This window comes from Salarias fasciatus, chromosome 20, assembly GCF_902148845.1.
Source record: "Salarias fasciatus chromosome 20, fSalaFa1.1, whole genome shotgun sequence".
NCBI lineage: Eukaryota > Metazoa > Chordata > Actinopteri > Blenniiformes > Blenniidae > Salarias > Salarias fasciatus.
The window spans coordinates 33,499,329-33,520,338 of NC_043764.1; the positions used below are offsets into that span (position 1 = coordinate 33,499,329).

At 49.6% G+C, this 21,010-nt stretch overlaps 1 protein-coding gene across 1 annotated transcript in view; it reads left to right on the forward strand.

The window, feature by feature from the left end:
• LOC115408569 (forkhead box protein P1-like) overlaps positions 1-21,010 on the forward strand; it is a 36,501-nt gene that overhangs the window by 13,881 nt on the left and 1,610 nt on the right. The window contains exons 3-11 of the mRNA XM_030119402.1: positions 2,557-2,644; positions 2,751-2,901; positions 15,594-15,686; positions 16,158-16,245; positions 16,379-16,447; positions 16,627-16,750; positions 17,382-17,458; positions 17,684-17,785; positions 19,206-19,327. Of these exons, the coding sequence (XP_029975262.1) occupies positions 2,563-2,644; positions 2,751-2,901; positions 15,594-15,686; positions 16,158-16,245; positions 16,379-16,447; positions 16,627-16,750; positions 17,382-17,458; positions 17,684-17,785; positions 19,206-19,327 (908 nt within the window). The 5' untranslated portion in view covers positions 2,557-2,562. The remainder of the gene's footprint in view (positions 1-2,556; positions 2,645-2,750; positions 2,902-15,593; positions 15,687-16,157; positions 16,246-16,378; positions 16,448-16,626; positions 16,751-17,381; positions 17,459-17,683; positions 17,786-19,205; positions 19,328-21,010) is intronic.

A 21,010-nucleotide genomic window follows, 5' to 3' on the forward strand; every position in this document is an offset into this window, starting at 1 on the left:
CTTCATCTGAACCAGGCGCCAACCTCCGCTGGTAAAACATGGAGATAACGCGGAGGAGTCTCATTGAAACCCATTTAAAAATGCTGATTCTCAGAGTGAAAATAAACACAAATAGCGCCCGGTTCAGAACAGGCTCTGGCCTCTGTGTCTAGGTTCATCACCCGAGTTGTCTGGACCACACTCTGGTTTTCACATCAATCATCTCTTGATTTTATATTCCGAGTTAATATGACATTACATCCGGTTTCAAATGTTCAGTATGGGGACGTCCTGCTGGACTCGCTGGAGTCTTCAGAATGGGCTTTGGGACGCTGTGGGGGGCGTCAGGAGAGCTCCATCACTGTATTTACTATGATCTAAACATGTCTTTGTATGTTCTTATCTCGTGTTAAGAACTGATTATCCTTCCCTCACTTCACTTCCCTCACATTTCTCCTTTCACGTCTCACCAATCCCACAGTCTCATTTTCCCCTTTTCCCTTCACTGGGTGCTGTTTTACTTTATAAATCTGGAAACATCCTGGAGCTTATTCCACTTTCTGAACGTCACCACCAAGAGGAATTCTTGCAATATTCTGAACTCTTCACCACAAAGCCTGAAGTGTTTGTAAACCAAAACTAAAACCAAAACCAAAAAAACAAAAAACAAAAATATGACTAAAGCAAAAAAGACTTGAACTGAATCAAAACTGACTGCCAAACACAACTGAATCAAACCTCTATCAAGTGACCCTGAAGTAATTGTCAAAGGGTTTGATCTGTTTAGTACACTTGGCCTTTCGCTGCTCAAGAACACAACGCTCCACCGTAACCGAAGGAGAATGACACGCTTTGTTGAACTTTAACAGTTTCACTTTTGGAGTCAAAACCCTTTCAGTCTCCGAGCTTCGTCTTTTGGAGGTTTCGTGTTTTACGAATCAAGCCAGCCTAGAGTGAACCCGCCCTGTCCTCAGTCCTCGGTCCTCCACCACTGTCCCCTTCAGGACGGTCTTCAGATGTTCTCCAGCGATTCATAGCCAGCGGCCGTGGAACTGGCCTCATAACAAACTGAGTGAGCTGCCAGGAAGCTCCTCTCTTTGGTGAGCCTGATGCTGGAGTCCCTCAGGCTGAAGACGGAGCAACTCTGTCTTTATTACATGTTATGAGGTCCTCTGTCTGGCCATGTGGCACAGGAGGGACGTTCTTGGTTGAACTTCCTCTTTAAAGCGATACTTCAACATTTTGGCAAATTGGCCCATTTAGGGCAATTCCCTCGTCATTTAGAACAGCATACTTACTGTTTTAGTGAGGGCGAGCTGTTGTTTATTCAGCGGTGGGTCTGAGGAGAGCTTCACGGCGGACATAATGGAAGTGGATGGTACAGCTGCTTCCCTCGTCAAACTCATCAAATACACAATCCAACAACCCCAAAACACTTTGGTGGACACGTTATAATCCACACATTCACTACGCTGTGAAATATTAATGCAAAAGTACCAGACTAAGTTGTTTTTGCGAAGATTGCTAAGACGGAACTACTTACTAAACATGGCGTCTGGGCGTAGTGATCTCAAAAGAAAAAGTAGTTCCCAGTATTTGCTTCAGTGTCGTAACGCTACAGTATCATTTGTTGGTGTTCCACAGCGTAGTGAATGTGTGGATTATAACGTGTCCATCCGAGTGTTTTGGGGTTGTTGGATTGTGTATCTGATGAGTTTGACGAGGGAAGCAGCTGTACCGTCCACTTCCATTATGTCCGCCGTGAAGCTCTCCTCAGACCCACCGCTGAATAAACAACAGCTCGCCCTCACTAAAAACAGTCAGTAGGCTGTTCTAAATGACTAACGAATTGAGCTAAATGGGCCAATTTGCCAAAATGTTGAAGTATCGCTTTAAAGCCTTGTAGTTACTCCTCAGTGAACCGGAATCACGTAGTCCAGTTGGTTTCTCTGGTTTCTGGTTTCACCTCTTTGGCCTTGAGTGATTGATCCTTCTCTCCATGAAGCTTTTAAAAATATCTACTGGATGGATTAGTCAGTTTTCCAGTTGTCATCTTTTCACTGTTTTACTTTGCTTCATAGCTTCTCACCTTAAATCATCTCCTAACATCTCTCACAGGATTGTTTCAGTCCTTCATTACATTAACGTGCACCCATCCAGTTGTGCACATTGGGCCATGCAGTCCTTTAACAGAGCTGAAAGACACTTCCTGTACTCTCTGACTTGAAGGTAACTTTTCAGTGTACTTTCTCCTTTAGATTGCTGGATGCTCTCCACAGTCTGGATATAACTCTGATACACGTTTGGGTATTAAAGCGTTCTGCAAGGCCTGCAGAAGCCCTGATTAACCTGATTCTGAACAGTGTTTCAGCTTTTGGACTGATAAATATCTGCAGAAGTCATGAAGACGATGGGGCCAGTTATCCTGAGGAACCTGGAACCTCTGAAAGAGGACTGAATAACCAGTCAAAGCATTCTCCATGCAGGCCCCGCGTTTGATACCAAGATTTAAATGTTGTGTCGGACTTTGTTTTCATTCTGATTGTTCACTGATCCTGATATTGTACCTTGCAACAGTGGAGCATGATGGGAGATACGAGGCTGAAGCAACAGAGGCCGTCGGTTCTGTGTCAAGTTTACCAAACCGCCGCCAGACGTGGTGCAGGTCAGCCACACTCATTTGTGAAGCTTGTTTGTGTTAAAACATGAAGGGCATCAGGTCAAAAGGTTAAACCAGGAGTTTCCGTGCATCTTCTCCTGCTGTGTTTCAGAAAGTAGGGCTGGTGACTCCATCTGTAAGAGAGTGGCGGATGAAGCTCCACTTTCCCCACAACAAAGCTCCTCTTCAGGACCAAGCCACGTCCTCCTCCTGAAGACGGACCAGTCCAAGCAGACCTCCAGGGATTCCAGGCTTCATGACGGGTAACAGTCTCACGCCGGTCCGGGTTCCATGACTGTTTTTTCAACCCGATTGTAAACAATCGTGTTGAAGGCGTGTGTGTGCATGGACGGCATACAAAGTGATCCACGATGAATCCTGGTTCTCCAGGGTCCTGGGTGAAGCGATTATACAGCGTCCTGTGACATGAGGACAGTCTCTCAGGAACTTGCGGGTCTTCCTCGCTGCAGCAGCAGTCCTCAGACCCAGCAGAGAGTTTTTATCTGCTCAAATAATGTCCCAACATCTGCATGATGCGCTGCAGGAGCGGCGCTCCCCCGGCCGGAGCACCGTCCCACCAAACGGCCCGTCCCGGTGTCTGGGGCTGCTCCACCTTCAGGTGTTTTGAATTAACTGGTTTCCGTGTTAACTTGTGACCAGCTGATGTTGAAACCCGAGTGAAAGTTGTAGTGGTTCTAGTGAACGTCAGTTTTCTACAGTTACAGTAAATTTATCAGTTTAGAGTCTTCTGTGAGTCTGATTTTAACATCTGCTGTTTCCAGCATGTGTTTACACAGAAACCTGTCACTCATTAACACGGGAACCAGTTAATCCAGAACACCGGCCGGGCGGTAGTAGTTTGCTACGGAGCTCTTTCAACAACTCACTGTTGTGCGATTTGCTTCCATCTCTCCTCTCCAGTGTTTGTTCTGTCAGGGTTTTTATCAAAAAGTGTTTTTTGGCTGAAAACTCTGCCGGAGCGCAAGAGCCCAACATTGTAGGGCTGGACAAACAGCTCAGCACCCGTCCAGAGAGTTTGGACGTAGCGGAGGACAACAGCAGACATTGGCATCGTGGGCTCGCTGGAGTTTTTTGAGTCGTGGCTGAATGGCGTCTTAAAGATGATGACCAAGGCGAGAAAGAGCCCACCGCACTCTGGACCAACAGGAGCCCCGGGCCGCCGCTGCCAGACTCCACGTGTTCAGAGACGGCGGCCAGCCGGGCGCCGCCTCCACAGCACCGCCACAGGATCCAGGATTCTCTTCTCACAGCGACTGCTCCTTCGGCGGCTGCTTGAACGAGGGGTCAGGATAGGTAGGAGGTGCAGGATCCAGCGCTGGAGGGGGTCTCAGGTCGGCTTCAGCAGCTCTTCACCAGGGAAAGTGGCTTCCGTTCCCAGCAGCGGCTCAACCTGATCCAGAGATTAGCACCGCAGCACCGCCACCTGCACAGGACGGAGAAACCAAACGCCCTGAGCGCCCCCGTGTGGCCACAGAGGTACAGGGCGTCACACCTCCACCCCGGAGGCAGCTGGGGCTGGACGGGGATTCCTCCTCTGCAGCAGTGGAAGGAGGTTGTTGTTCTGGACACCGCAGCCACTTCTGAACACTGCGGACATTTGGAACGAGTGGCTCGGCGGCACGTAACGAGAATATGAAGTTTTTCTCTTACGTCAGTCCCAAAGGAAGGTGGTACACTGTAAACCCGAATATCCAAAATAATTAGATAGATTAAGTAGAGTATACTCAAAGTTTTAGAAAAAGTTGTTCTGACTTAATTATATTAAGTTGGTATAACATGTTCTTGCTTTTGAGTGTCTCTAACTGATAACCTTAGAGTTAATTGAACTATACTTATATATAAGCACGCATAACTCAAAAACATCGCTTACGGTCAACTTAAAAAAAGTAATTTAATTACATGCTATAAAATCCTGTTATTTATATTGTTTCAAATACGGATAATTAAAGAAAAAACATTGTCTTTGTCATATAAGTAATTTAACATTCCAAATCAGTTACGAAAAAGTGTCATATGCATAGATGATAGTGAAAGGGAAAGAGCATTAATTTTATTATTTTTTTATTTTCATTATCCAATCAGTTACTGTTTTATAGGCTGTGATTACAACTGATTTCTATGATCAATTACTTATGTGTTGAAGGCAATCCAGAATTTTTTATTCCGTGCACTGACTACCACGACAGAGGGTAAAAAAAACAAACCAAAACAAAAAAAACTGCTGCTGAACTGAACTGCTGCTCTGCTGCCTTACTCAGGAATAGATGCTAAAAGCACACACCTTTTCTTTAACTGTAATGAAAGATTCTAATTTTGTCATTATTTAATCTTTATTATTGTTTCTGATAATTGAAGTGGCCAGACACATTTAGAAGGCTGAACAAGGAATTTGGAATGTTAAGTTAGTTAAGTTGATTTAGACTGTGGCCGCATGGTAGCGTAGTGGTTAGCGCTCTTGTCTTCCAGCAAGAAGGTTCCTGGGTTCAAATACCGCCTGGAATTCGGGGCCTTTCTGTGTGGAGTTTGCATGTTCTCCCTGTGTGTGTGTGTGTGGGGGTTCTCTCTGGGTACTCCGACTTCCTCCTCACAATCCAAAAACAGGCATGTCAGGTTAACTGGTCACCCTAAATTGCTCCGAGGTGTGAGTGAATGGTTGTGTGTCTGTAAATGTCAGCTGGTGACCCCGCCTTCGCCCACAGCACCTGGGATCGGCTCCAGCTGCCTGCAACCCCAAAAGGGAAGAAGTGGCAGAAATGACTGAAGTTAGTTACACTCCATTTTTGGAGAGGCATGTTTTTTAGGAAACAAACGCAGTGTATTTGATGTGATCGTGATCTGTGTACTTAAAACATTGATAACACAAACAAATAAATTTTGAGTTAGTAATGATTTGTAATGATTTGGTTTTGTACTTATTTTTCTGAGTTCTGTGAATTTAATCCAGTTTTTGGAGAACTTAAAACTTGAAGTCAAAATAACTGACAAGAATTGAGTTACCTTAACGCAAAAAATGTAAGTCCTACTAACTGCAAGTCTTTGAGTTGAGCTGAATGTTTTGTTTGAGTTAGCTGTTATCAAACAGTACAAGTACAAGTCAATAACCCTTTTAAGTTAAGAGAAATTTTGACTTTTAAGTAAATCCAACTCAAAAAAATTGAGGGAATCATTTGCCTCAATTTTTTTGAGTTCTGGAAACTGATTCGGGTTTACAGTGTATAAGGTTTTATTCTCTGCACTTGTGTGAAGCACTTTGGCACGGCTATGCCGCTTGTAAATGTGCTATATAAATAAACTTTTACTTACTTACTTACTTACTAATTGGCATATAATTGTGCACATTGCCTCCAAAGTAGCTGTGGTGAAGTTCAGCGGCCTGGAGGAAGTTTATAACGCTCAGCTGCTTCAGAGAGCAGAGTCCACCGTAGAGATGAGACTCAGCCTCTGCACCAGGAGAACGAGCTTCCTCCCTCTGGCCTCCGCCTTACTGCCCCTCCAGCCACTAAAAACAGATAGAACGTTTCTTTTGTGCCTCTGTCCATCTGCACGTTAAATGCTGAGGAGAAGAGGAGGTAATCGCACCGTCACCTTTACCCATGTCATCTACTCACTGGTTGGTATGTTACCCATGTTTTTACCAGGCAGCTGCTGCGTATTCACTGAGCAGTAGTCTGTTCTCCCCCAGGAGCGGCTCCTTCTCTTTTACCTTTGTAATGTTAACCGTGCGCTGGGTGAAGCAGCTGCTGTACTGGCTGACCCGGTCGGTCCTTTGCCGTCCTTCTCCTGGACCGGGACCACAGCTTGGTTTGATGGGTCCACCTGCTGGTCTGCCTTGTTGTAGTGGAGCTGGCTGTACTGCTCATGTTGTCATGTTGTTGTGTCTGGATGTGAAGCTGCTGCACACCAGATCGCCTTCAAGGGACAAATGAATAAACTGAACTGAACTGAACTATTAGTTATCCTGGGCCATCAGTTCGTTCTTGCTGAGTTTGAAAGGTCCCTGGTTTTTTGGGAAAGACCCTTAATTTGTTTTGTTTTTTTCTGTTGTTCATTTGTTCAGTGTGATTTTTATGGTTTTCTCAAGACACTAAATGTTTGAAGTTTTAGTTGAGGATCAGTCAGGCGTCTTTCTACCCCTTGAAATGTACGTGTCTGATATATCTGGTCATACGGGTCAGGGGATGCATATAGAAGATGAGGAGAGGAGGAACAAACTTTTTATCCTGCCTTCATGGCCAATAATGTCTTCCAGCCATGTCTAATTTCAATCAATCAATCAATCAATCTCTTTATTTGAGCAACAATAATATCATCAATTGTCCATTTATAGTTGTAGTAGTACAGTAATATTTGAACTGTGCTCAAAAAGGAGCAGGGAGAAGTTCGAAGAACTTATTAAATCTACCCCTTCACATTTAAGAATCGCACAAACTGAATCCCACATCCATTAGAAGAAAAGGAAAAAAAGAGAAGAAAAGGAAAGAAAAAAAAACAAACAAAAAAAATACTTACAAACCTTGCATACAAACTCACACATCAGACAATTTGTAATTACAATGAATGTATATTCTTTTCAGTATTCCTTAAATTTACAATATTATTATATTTACAATTTATATATTTACATTTAAATAATACCAAACTCTTGTAACATTGGTGGCCTTCAAAACCCTGTCCCAATATTACCATTTTTGAAAGGGAAGATGTCGGCTCTTCCTGTCGTTGTGAAGCGTTGGATAGTTCTCCACTCACGGGGCAGGCGAGCCGGTTCAGACCTGGAGGCCGGGTGGTCTGGCCCTGCTGGTGGTGTGCTGTGGCAGCAGTAGTCCTCTGGTAAATAGGACATTGCTAAGGACAATGCTGGACTGCAGCAGTTGGGTGGGGCAGGTCCTGGTTGTGCCAGCTTATTACTTCAGTGGGGGTGTTTCCATTTTGTTTACAAGAGCCATTCAGGACCCCGGATTGTGTTAGAAACAGCCAGGGCCTCTATGTAATTGTTACAGGAACACTTGCAGGAACGGAGGCTCCCAGACCTCCCCGAGGCCTTCGCAGCACTGATAGAATCTTTCTCTGAGGAGCTGAGGTGGGTCTGGGGACAAGGCAATGGAGTTGGGAGACCATGTGACCGACACGCAGTGCATGATGGGCGGGGCAGGCCGGGAAATGTAAACAATAGAGTAATTGAGTGCGATTACCGGCGAGCTGACTACAATGTAATTACAGCGACTAAGCAATCCAGCGATTTACAGAAACAGGAGGACCCGTACGAACAGCCGACTGCATAAAGGACGTCAGCGTGCTGCCGAGCTTTCAGCACACACACATCTACACTCTTCATCTGAGTCACTCCTTAGACAAGGTCGTTGACCAACTGTTCAGTTTCCTCTGAATGCTCTCTGCTCTGCAGACGGCCAGAACATTTATTCTAGGCTTCCTGAGAGCAGCTACCTCATCGTACAGATGTGAATCACTCCATGTCTAACTCTGGCATATTTACACTACTGCTGAAAAAGAAGTGTTGATCAATATGCATTGTCCCTGATAAATAAATAAATAGTCGTGGTAGAAAGTTCCCTCTAACACGCCGACAGCTTCTCCACTTCTGTCTCTTTCCAGACGGTCAGTCTGCAGCGACTCGCCTGTCTTTTCCAGAGCGAGTCACGGCGGCTAAACAGCTACCAGCAGGTGATTAACAAACAGACCAGAGACATAAAGTGAGTCCAAACCTGACATTTATTTTACCAAGAAACCCCCCAACAGAAAACCAGCCCCTCGCCACTCAGCGCTCCTCCTAATAGCCTTAGCAGAAAACGCCCCATGTGTATGACTGTGCATAAATGTCTCCATGCTGCATCGTTCTGCGCTGAGAAAACTGAGTGAGAATATACGTTACATATTATGTATATTTTATTGTATACACTTTTTTCCTTTTTGATCACTTGCCTCTGACAACATATTTTGTTCACTTGTATTTATAAAAAAAATAATTAAAAGAAAAAAAAACAAAGAAAGAAAACGCTGCACAATGCAGAAAGTCATGAATAAACCTCAAGTGCTCCTCAATGTCCAACCCCCCCAGGACACGTCCCCGCAGGACTGAGTGGGCCCATGGCAGCCCGTAAACCTCCCCAGTCCTCTGGTCTGTCTCCTCCACAGTCCTCCAGTCCAGAGGACCAGATCGTGCTGGAAACACTCCAGGCTGTTTTCTGATAGTAGTGTGGCAAGGTGAAGAATAAAACTCGAATGACAACGCCACCCAGTTTCATAGAGACTGGGAACTCACTAAAATACCAAAAAGGCTCTAAAAACAAGGCAAGCAGTGTAAAACCAACAGGCTGAAATGAATGGCAGGTTAAAAGATTTATTACAATAAATCAAATAAATCAATTAAAATAAAACAAAGCAGCACAAGACTTAAAATGATGCCAGGAATAAAATAGAAATAAAATACTAAAAGGTCCGCTAGTAAAAACCGAGGAGAGGTCCGCCGCTGGCCTGCCGTGTCAGCTGGCTCAACTCAACCGCAGCACAGCTCCGCCGCCGTCCGGGGCTCCGCCGCCGTCAGGGGCTCCACCGCCGTCCGGGGTCGCTGTCCGGGGCTCCGCCGCCGTCAGGGGCTCCGCCGCCGTCCGGGTCGCTGTCAGGGGCTCCGCCGCCGTCCGGGGCTCCGCCGCCGTCCGGGTCGCTGTCCGGGTCGCTGTCCGGGGCTCCGCCGCCGTCCGGGTCACTGTCCGGGTCGCTGTCCGGGGCTCCCGTTCTGTGACATCCCCCCCCTGCTTTAAGGGTGGCAGTCCCTGTCACCTCAGTCTTCATCCGGCCGGAACCGGGTTGGAGGCTGTCCAAAGTTCACTCGGACGGAACATCGAGGGCTCTGTGGTAACTCAGGCAGGTTTACGGGATGTTCTGGTGGCTCAACAGGTGGATCATAAAAAGAACAATAGTATGGGGTCTGGCTCTGTGTAGTCTTTTCCAGGTCCTTGTGTGGGGATCCAACACAGTTTCAGTGAATTCCTGTGCACAGTCTTCTCATTGCCCCCCTTTTCAGGCCTGATCTTGTAGACAACCCTGGTATCGCCAACTTGTTCCAGCACTACATGGGGCTCTGGGTCCCAACCCGGGTGAAGCTTACCCTGACCCTTACGATTCCTGTCTCTCACCCACACTCGTTCGCCTGGGGCCAGTGGCATGGCCTTAGCTTGCCGGTCATAAGTTTGCTTATTGTGACCTGCCACCTTGTCAATGTTCTGTCTGGCCAACTTATAGGTGAAGGAGAGTTTTTGGCGGTGGTCTCTAACCCAGCCTTGTAGGTCATAAGTCTGTGGTTGTTGGTTCACACCCAGACTGACATCAACCGGTTGCCTCAAGTGCCAGCCAAACATTAAAAACGAGGGTGTATAGCCAGTAGAACTATGGACAGTATTGTTGTAGGCTGCTAAGAGTTCAGGGAGGTACTCAGGCCACTTATGCTGCTTTTCCGCCTCAAGAGAGCGCAGCATATTGAGCAAAGTCTGATTCATCCTTTCTACGCAACCATTACCAGCAGGATGGTATGGAGTGGTCCTGCTCTTGCTAATGCCATAGAGCTGACATAGCTGTTGGACAACAGATGACTCAAAGTTCGCCCCTTGGTCTGAGTGAAATCTCGCAGGGCAACCAAAAACCTGAATCACATGGGACCACATGGCATGGACAGTAGTCTCTGCAGTCTGATCCTTTGTGGGAACTGCCCAAGCCTAACGGGTGAAATGATCTGTCAAAGCCAATATATTCTGACACCTATCTGTTGCTCTGCCCAAGGTCAAGTAATCCATGCCTATTACCTCTAATGGGTAGCTGGCGATGAAGGGATGCAGTGGGGCCCTAGGCTGGGTCCTGTTCTGCAAACTGCAAGCGACACACCCTTTTTCGAACTGACGCATCTCCATGTTCATCCCAGGCCAGTAAAAAAACTGCCATATCCTGGAGAGGTCCTTTCAGTTCCTGCATGGGCGGCTGCCTCATGATACTTCCTCCAGACCTCCTGTCGCTTGACAACTGGGCACACCACCTGCACACACATCTCGAAAGTTTTGGGGTCTTTGACCCTCCGACACAAGACCCCATCCACAAGGTGCAGCTTCTCCCACTGTTGTAGAAGCTTTTGCGACTTCAAAGGTAAAGCCTGTCTTGTAGGACCATCAGGCCTCGACTTTTCAGCCACATACCTTGCTACTGCTTTGACATCGAGATCCACATCTTGAAGGGTCTTCCAATCCTCATCCAGGCATAACCTGACTTCTTGAGTAGCTGGGCTCACCTCAGAAGTCACCGTCAGCTGAGCAACTTCGCAGCCTGTATCAGTGGAGGAGCTGGCAGGAAACCTGGAGAGGGCAACAGCATTAACATTTTGTTCATTTCACTTGGTAGTCGAAAGAGGCAAGTTGAGCAACCCAGCGCTGCTCAACAGCACCCAGATGAGCTGTTTGTAAATGGGCAACAGGATTATTGTCAGTGTAGACAATAACCTTTGCTCCCATGAGATAGTCCTTAAATTTTTCCGTCACGGCCCACTTCAACGCTAGGAGTTCCAATTTAAATGAGCTGTAGTTTGCATCATTTCTCTCTGTTGGGTGTAAACTCCGACTGGCGTATGCGATTACACACTCCTGGTTGTCCTGCACTTGTGCCAAAATAGCACCAAGGCCTTGGTTGCTGTCATCTGTGTAAACAACAAAAGGTTTAGTGAAGTCTGCATAGGCCAAGACAGGTGGCTGGGTCAAGGCCGACTTTAATCGTTTGAAAGCAGCCTGACATTCTGGGGACCACTGGATCCGAATCGGTGAGTTTTTCTTAATGGGCACGCCGCTCAACAGGCTATTTAGTGGCCGGGCAATTTTAGCAAAGTTCGGTACAAATCGTCTATAATAACCTGCTAAGCCAAGGAAGGCTCGGACCTCATGTACAGTGGCAGGTGCAGGCCAATCTAACATGGCACAGATTTTGTCTGGGTCTGGTCTTACCCCAGCCTTGTCAACCACATGGCCCAGGAACTTCACCTCGTGTTGAAACAGTTTGCACTTATCCTTCCTGAGCTTAAGTCCATGTTGCCAAAATCTTTGGAACACCTCCTCCAGATGCTGTAAGTGGGAGGAGAAGTCAGGTGAATAAATGATCACATCATCAAGGTACACCAAGAGAGACTCAGTTATTTGACCGCTCAAACACTGCTGCATCAACCACTGGAAAGTAGCAGGTGCATTGCAGAGCCCAAAAGGCATCCGCTCAAACTCAAACAGTCCAACAGGCGTGGTGAAAGCTGTCTTTTCACGGTCTCTAGGGTCCATCTCAACTTGCCAGAACCCACTAGCAAGGTCTAATGTGGAAAACCATTCTGCTCTGGTTAGACTAGTCAGTGTCTCTTTGATCCGTGGAAGTGGGAATGCATCTTTGTGTGTGACCGAATTAAGTTTCCTGTAGTCCACCCAGAATCTCTAGCTGCCATCCTTCTTCCTGACGAGGACAATTTGTGCGGCCCAAGGACTGCAGCTCTCACGGACAACACCTTTGTCCGGCATATCTGCAAGCAGGGTCTTTATCTCTTTGTACATAGATGGGGGCAAGGGTCGATACCTTTCTTTGATGGGAGGAGCATCCCCAGTGTAAATGCGATGTTGCACCAAGTCGGTGCGTCCAAAATCCTCTTCATCCCCAACAAAGACCTTCTCCCACCGCTGTAGCAGAGCTCTGAGCTCCAGCTGCTGCTGTGGTGTTAAATGATGACAGTCAGCGGGCTTGCTCACTTCTTCAGTGTGCTCTTTGTGGTGGGGGCTCTGGGTGTCCACCATTCCCACCTCCACTACACCATCCGGGCCCAAAGTCAAGCTCAGGTCTTGGGATCCCTGGACATCCACGTCTTCCACGCGGTACAACTGGCTCAGCTTCTGGTAGCGATCTATGGTGACTGGATATACATGGGGGTTGCAGACCCTCCCACTTCGCACAACCGATAAGGTCCTTGCTACTCCCCATGCTTCTGTTCCAGGCATAGCCTCCAATACCGCTGGGAAGTCAGGGCTGCTTGGCCCCATGCAAGTGCGGCCCCACACAATCATCTCAGTGCTTGGTGGTACCTGAACCTGTTGTCAACTCGCAGGGTGGACAAAGCCCAAGAACCCATCTTCTGGTGTGGTTACGATGGTCCTCTGGCACACAGCAAACACTTCCCGCCATGGCTTCCATTTCTGAGGGGAGAGAGCTGGCTTTCCCTGTTTAAAAACAGGATCCCAACATGTACCAATCACATTCATCCCAATGAGCAGTGGGTGGGTGGAGCAATCATCCCTGACAATGATAACACCTTTCCCCGGGATTTTTACACCCTCTACTTCAAAGTCCATTATGGCATAACCACAGTAGGGTATACTGAGGCTATTGGCGGCTTTAAGTGTTAACACCAAGGGGGCTGTGCCTTTCTCAACCTGAGAAAAATGTTGCTCCATTACTTTCTGTTGGATTAGCGTTACCTGTGACCCTGTGTCTAACAGCCCAGTCATCCTGGTTCCACCAACACAGACTTCAATGGTTGGGCACTTTCCCACAAACTGGGTGGTGGGCCCCTGGGGGTTAGCCTCAGAGGCCGTCCCTACTGCTTGGGCCTCAGCAGCAGGGGTATTAGTTTAAAGGTGTATTGCTGGTGGCACTGGCGTTCTGACAGAACCTTGCCACATGACCGGCCTGTCTACACTGCCTACATATAGGCTTTCCATCTCTAGTCCACTCATTGGCGTCATTTTGGAATCTTTGTCTAGTTCTGCGTCGGTACTGCATGGAGGAGTGTTCTAGTCCAGAGTATTGCAACAGCGGTTTGATTTCTTTTATTATTTCCTGGGTGAAGCCTTTCATTTGGTCTTTAACGTCATTCATTATCTCTTTTCTCAGAGCCTCTCTCCAGCTAGGTGTAGGTGGTGTACCTTCTTGAGACCCCCCAATGGCAGCGGTGTACATTGCGTCGATGCCGTCCTGTCCACGTTGCGGTACTTACACGCAGGGGCAGAGAAACTCTGCCCGCCTGCCGTGATGAGCCTCGCACTCTGGTCCCACTACTGCTCCACGGCCGTAGCCCGCCGTCGCACCGCGCCGTCGTCCCAGGTCCCGCCTCTTCAGCTCCGGCTGCACCGAGGTGGCTGCCTTCTCCTCCTGCCGTGCTGGACCCTCCTCCTGCTCCCTCTGCCACCAATATTAATGCACCCTCACCTTGGCGTCCGCCCCCAGTTCATTTAGCCATAATTAGCCTCAGCTGCGGGGGTCAGGTCATTCATAACAGGAAGTAAAGTACGCACCGTTCCATTTCAAATTAAAAGCACCACAAACAAAAGCACACACGGCAATCTAAAAAGTGCAATACAAATAAAAAAACATGCAAGTGCAAATGTGGAATACTCCCGTTCCGTGACAGTAGCAGCAAACAGCCCGATCGCCGGCCCTCCTATCCCATGATTCTTTGCGGCAGCGAAGAGAAGGCGACGGAGCAGTGAAACGGCTGAGCCCAAAACTGGAAGAGATGCCATCACTGAACGTAGCTTCTACCAAGATGTAGAGGAGATGAACTTTAGCCATCAAATGAAAGCTGCAATAAGTAAAGTTAGAGCAGCTAGACGGACATTATGTGGCTTTGGGATAAACCTGGACGACATCTTACCCACCTTGACAACAGGTCAGACTCTGAAAATGTAGTTTTAATCACTGATTCTAATAATGTTCCGACCGTTCAGTTCTGAACCATTAATCAGTACTTTACATCATTCTGTTCTGGTCTGTTAAGTTCTGAACAGCCTAACAGTGCGCTGACACTTATGCACCAGTTTTTCCAGATGAGAGACTCTTGAAGCTACAGTGATCATAAATGATCATGAAATGCTGGAGAAGCTGGGTTTGCTGTGGCGTCTCTGCGTCTGCTCAGGCCCCGGCCCACATGCTTCGGGATATGAATGTTAGGAGGTGTTTATTTATTTCCTCGTAGAAACTCTTCACTTGAAAATGGGATCCTGCCTCAGTGCCTGAGGGAGGAGGCGTTTCTCACATGAGAGGACAATGTCCTGATAGCTGCGCCTCCTACAGGCCGATCTCACTACGATGGCCTGACTTCTGCTGCTGGACGCAGAAGACCGTGCTGACCTTGACCACATGGCATGTGTCGCTCCAACCCGGTGTTTTCTGTGAGGTCTGGAAGCTGACTGGAAGCGTGGCGGGCCACACCGTCCTCCTCTGTGTTCTGTGGATCCCGAGCAGCTGAGCCCGTCTCCAGGACTTTCTGGGACTCTGGGAATGCTCAGTGTTCAGAGAGCGCCTTGTGGCCTGGCTTTGTTTGGATGTTCTGTCGTGGTTTCCAGCCGGATACTGCCGTGATGCTGCAGCAGATGAAATGGCAGCAGGATGGTCATTCTGCCCACTTCATTTATTTATTTTCATATTTTACTTCACATGCCCACACCCTGCTGTTTCTGTGTCGTGTCTGAGTGGTTCTGTATGGTCATTATGTGAAAATGTTAAAAATATTTTTGCAAGAGAAATGGAACATGAGGCAGAAATGCCTGCAAATCTGCAGACATTTCAGAACCAACACACTCCCTGTCTGTGGCGTTCACCAGCTTCTCTCTCTCCTCCAGTGTTTGTGCAGAAACTGGGTTCACTGAAATCTGCAGGTCAGAGGTGAAGTCAGTGACACCAGGCCCTCTGGCTCCCATGGAACCGGCTCTGGGTCTGGAGGTTCTGGGGGTTCTGGGGCTTCTGGAGTTCTCTGTAGTGACGCGTCCCCTCAGGGCCCCTCGGGGCCCCTCGGGGCTCCTCAGGCATCCTGGATGTTTCCGGTGAAGCGGCTGGGGCCGGTCCTCTGTCCTGGTCCTTGCTGTATGGACGGGGGTGTTGTCCCCGTCCTCCTGACTCTCTGTGCGTCCTGCAGCTGTCCTCGGGGGACCAGCCCTCTCTTTGTGAACGGCGTCTGCCGCTGGCCCGGCTGTGAAGTGTTCTCTGAAGATTTCTCCAGCTTCTTGCGGTGAGTAAACCTCTGCTGAGCAGAACGTATTCCACAGAGTGTTGAGAGGCCGTGACTCCTGCTTCGTCTGCTGGGATCAGATGGTGACAGAGGAGAGTCCTAACACTCCTGACGGGTCTGGCAGAACCCGGTCTCATCACTTCACTCACACAGAGATCAGACGGACCTGCTGGTTCCTGTCCGGGGACTCGTACTGCCCAGAACTCTGCTTTCAGCTGGAATTACCTTTTGCATTGACACTCCCATTAAATGTTTCAGTACATTGGTGGGTTTAATTGATGGGCTCATTTTGATTGAATTTACAAATGAAACAGATCCACACAGGTCACTTCACATTTTATGCTGCCCCTGCTGTGAATTCAGTTTCTTCCCCACATGGAGGCCTGCCGTGAGCCGGGTCGTCTGAGAACCTGCTGACTGCTCGGTGTGGGTCTGGGTTCTAGCTCCCTGTTCCTCCCTCTGTCCCTGCAGACACCTCCATGCTGACCACGGCCACGGCGACCGGAGCCTTGCTCAGTGGAGGGTCCAGCAGGACATTGTTCGCTGCATGGAGAGTCAGGTCTGTTTCCTGGACTGGAACTTGTTGTCAGATGCTTCACTTCCTGCAGTGATGAGGACCCGAACACAGCTGATCCTCAGCACAGAGCACCAGGGCTCTCACGAGCTTCTGCTAAACTTCTCTTCTTTTCCAGCTGATTCAGGAGAAGCAGAAGCTTGTGGCGATGCAGCAGCACCTCTCTGAACACTGGAACCCCCACACGGTACGCCCCCCCCTCTCTGAACACTGGAACCCCCACACGGTACACCCCCCCCCCCCCCCCCCCCCCCCCCCCCCCCCCAGCGTCTGTCTCTCCAGATGTTGGCAGGAGACATCAGAGGAATGAGCCGCAGACAGAACCACTGGCCCCGCGTCCTTCACGCTCCCTGTCTTCCTCTGCAGCCGCCGGCGGTCGCCGCAGACGCAGACGCAGACGCAGACGCAGACCATCGCTGGGCCTCCACACAGCTGGCAGACCTGCTCCATGGAGGCTGCAGGGCTGCAGGTTCTGCTCCGGTTCTACCAGGTACAGCGCTCCACTGTAGCCTGTCCCTGTGACTGGAGTACACTGGAGGAACAACCCATCAGTCAGAACAGGAAGAACCAGAGGCCAGGGACCTGCAGAACCAGGCCCAGGAGACTTCCTGCAGAACCAGACCGAGAGGAGACTTCCTGCAGAACCAGGCTCAGAGACTTCCTGTTGCTCACCCATCATCATCAACTGTTCCCTGGAGGAGCTGCTCCTCATCAGTCCAGATGTCAGACTCTCTCTCTCAGGAACAGCCAGATGTTCCAGCCGTCCCTGGAGCGGCGGCCAGCGTTCAGACCACCTGGAATGTCCTGATATGTTTGAATATACATCAAATAAATATTTAAAGAAAAGGCTGTCGGTGAAACGACGGAACAGTTTATTGATCTAAAGGGAAGTGTGACTGTCAGGAACGTGTTAACCGCTGGAGAACGTCATGATGGATGCAGACGCCGCTTTGCAGTGTGGCGCTGAAATCTCAGTTTCAGCAGACAGTAGCGTTTCTGAGCAGCTGTTTGAGGAGTTGATAATGTGTTCACGGATTGCTCGTCTGTACAGAATGTGTCGTTCTGAAAGAGTTCGGGGCAGATTCTCGCCGGGACTGATGCTCTGCTCCCACTGTCTCCAGATGTGGTCTCCAGCACCGACTGTTACAAATACCACAACATCAGACCGCCGTACACCTACGCTCACCTGATCCGATGGGTGAGTCCTCCCAGCGGTTCGCTGCCCAGCTCAGCCGCTGCATCAGGAGCGCCAGGCGGAGCGGCTGCTGTTCGTCAGCCTGAGCCTCCATCAGGACCGGAGCTCCCTTCAGACTTCAAACACACTGATGATACCAGCAGCGCAGCGAGACAGCTTAGTGTGTGTGTGTGTGTGTGTGTGTGTGTGTGTGTGTGTGTGTGTGTGTGTGTGTGTGTGTGTGTCTAGTCCATCCTGGAGTCTCCAGCCCAGCAGTGCTCTCTGAGTCAGATCTACAGCTGGTTCTCCTCCAAGTTCTTCTATTTCAGACACAACACGGCAACCTGGAAGGTCTGGACTCCTCTCAGCCACCACACACACACCACACACACCACACACACCACACACACCACACACACCACACACACCACACACACACCACACACACACCACACACACCACACACACCACACACACACCACACACACCACACACACACCACACACACCACACACACCACACACACCACACACACCACACACACACCACACACACACCACACACACCACACACACTACACACACCACACACACCACACACACCACACACACACCACACACACTACACACACCACACACACACACCACACACACCACACACACCACACACACCATACTCACCACACACACACTACACACACACCACACACACCACACACACCACACACACCACACACACACCACACACACCACACACACCACACACACACCACACACACTACACACACCACACACACACCACACACACTACACACACCACACACACACACCACACACACCACACACACCACACACACCACACACACCACACACACCACACTCACCACACTCACCGCACACACACCACACACACCACACACACCACACACACACCACACACACTACACACACCACACACACACCACACACACTACACACACCACACACACACACCACACACACTACACACACCACACACACCACACACACCACACACACACCACACACACACACCACACACACTACACACACCACACACACCACACACACCACACACACACCACACACACTACACACACCACACACACACACCACACACACCACACACACCACACACACCATACTCACCACACACACACTACACACACACCACACACACCACACACACCACACACACCATACTCACCACACTCACCACACACACACCACACACACCACACACACCATACTCACCACACACACACTACACACACACCACACACACCACACACACCACACACACCATACTCACCACACTCACCACACACACACTACACACACACCACACACACCACACACACCACACACACACCACACACACCACACTCACCACACACACCAAACACACCACACACACACCACACACCACACACACCACACACACCACACACACCACACACACCACACACACCACACACACCACACACACCACACACACCACACTCACCACACACACCACACACACCACACACACCACACACACCACACACACCACACACACCACACACACACCACACACACCACACACACCACACACACCACACTCACCACACACACCACACACACCACACACACCAAACACACCACACACACACCACACTCACCACACACACCACACACACCACACACACCACACACACCACACTCACCACACTCACCGCACATCGTCACCCCATGTCTTTATCTCTACCCAGAATGCAGTGCGGCACAACCTCAGCCTCCACAAGTGTTTTGTGCGAGTGGAGGGGGGGAAGGGCGCCGTGTGGACGGTGGATGAGAGAGAGTACCAGAAGAGGAAGAGTCAGAAGTACCACAGGTACTCCTGTCCGTCCTGGAGGACGGGGTGTCTCGTCTCACTCTCCGTGTGTCCAGCGTCACCTCGCGCTCCGCAGACCGCCTGCATCTCTCTTCCTGCTGGAGCTCATCGCTACAAAGCTCCTGCTGAACCCCCACGGTTTCACTGTCTTTATATGTGTTGAGTTCTGATATATGATGGTGCTGGACTGACAGAGGGACAGGAGAGACACAGAGACAGGGAGACAGGAGAGACAGGAGAGACACAGAGACAGAGAGACAGGAGAGACAGAGAGACAGGGAGACAGGAGAGACAGAGAGACAGGGAGACAGGAGAGACAGGACAGACAGAGAGACAGGAGAGACAGAGAGACAGGGAGACAGGAGAGACAGGAGAGACACAGAGACAGGGAGACAGGAGAGACAGGACAGACAGAGAGACAGGAGAGACAGAGAGACAGGGAGACAGGAGAGACAGGACAGACAGAGAGACAGGAGAGACAGAGAGACAGGAGAGACAGAGAGACAGGGAGACAGGAGAGACACAGAGACAGGGAGACAGAGAGACAGGACAGACAGAGAGACAGGAGAGACAGAGAGACAGGAGAGACAGAGAGACAGGAGAGACAGAGAGACAGAGAGACAGGGAGACAGGGAGACAGGAGAGACAGGACAGACAGAGAGACAGGAGAGACAGAGAGACAGGGAGACAGGAGAGACAGAGAGACAGAGAGACAGGAGAGACAGGGAGACAGGAGAGACACAGAGACAGGGAGACAGAGAGACAGGACAGACAGAGAGACAGGAGAGACAGAGAGACAGGAGAGACAGAGAGACAGGAGAGACAGAGAGACAGGAGAGACACAGAGACAGGGAGACAGAGAGACAGGACAGACAGAGAGACAGGAGAGACAGAGAGACAGGAGAGACAGAGAGACAGGGAGACAGGAGAGACACAGAGACAGGGAGACAGAGAGACAGGACAGACAGAGAGACAGGAGAGACAGGAGAGACAGGGAGACAGGGAGACAGACAGACAGGGAGACAGAGAGACAGAGAGACAGAGAGACAGACAGACAGGGAGACAGAGAGACAGGAAGAGACAGAGAGACAGGAAGAGACAGAGAGACAGGAAGAGACAGAGAGACAGAGAGACAGGAAGAGACAGAGAGACAGGAAGAGACAGAGAGACAGGAAGAGACAGAGAGACAGAGAGACAGGAAGAGACAGAGAGACAGGAAGAGACAGAGAGACAGGATGAGAGAGACACAGGAAGAGACAGAGAGACAGGAAGAGACGGAGAGACAGGATGAGACAGAGAGACAGGAAGAGACAGAGAGACAGGAAGAGACGGAGAGACAGGAAGAGACAGAGAGACAGGGAGACAGGAGAGACACAGAGACAGGGAGACAGAGAGACAGGACAGACAGAGAGACAGGAGAGACAGGAGAGACAGGGAGACAGGGAGACAGAGAGACAGGACAGACAGAGAGACAGACAGACAGGGAGACAGAGAGACAGGAAGAGACAGGAAGAGACAGAGAGACAGGAAGAGACAGAGAGACAGAGAGACAGGAAGAGACAGAGAGACAGGAGAGACACAGAGACAGAGAGACAGGAGAGACAGAGAGACAGAGAGACAGAGAGACAGGGAGACAGGAGAGACAGAGAGACAGGGAGACAGGAGAGACAGAGAGACAGAGAG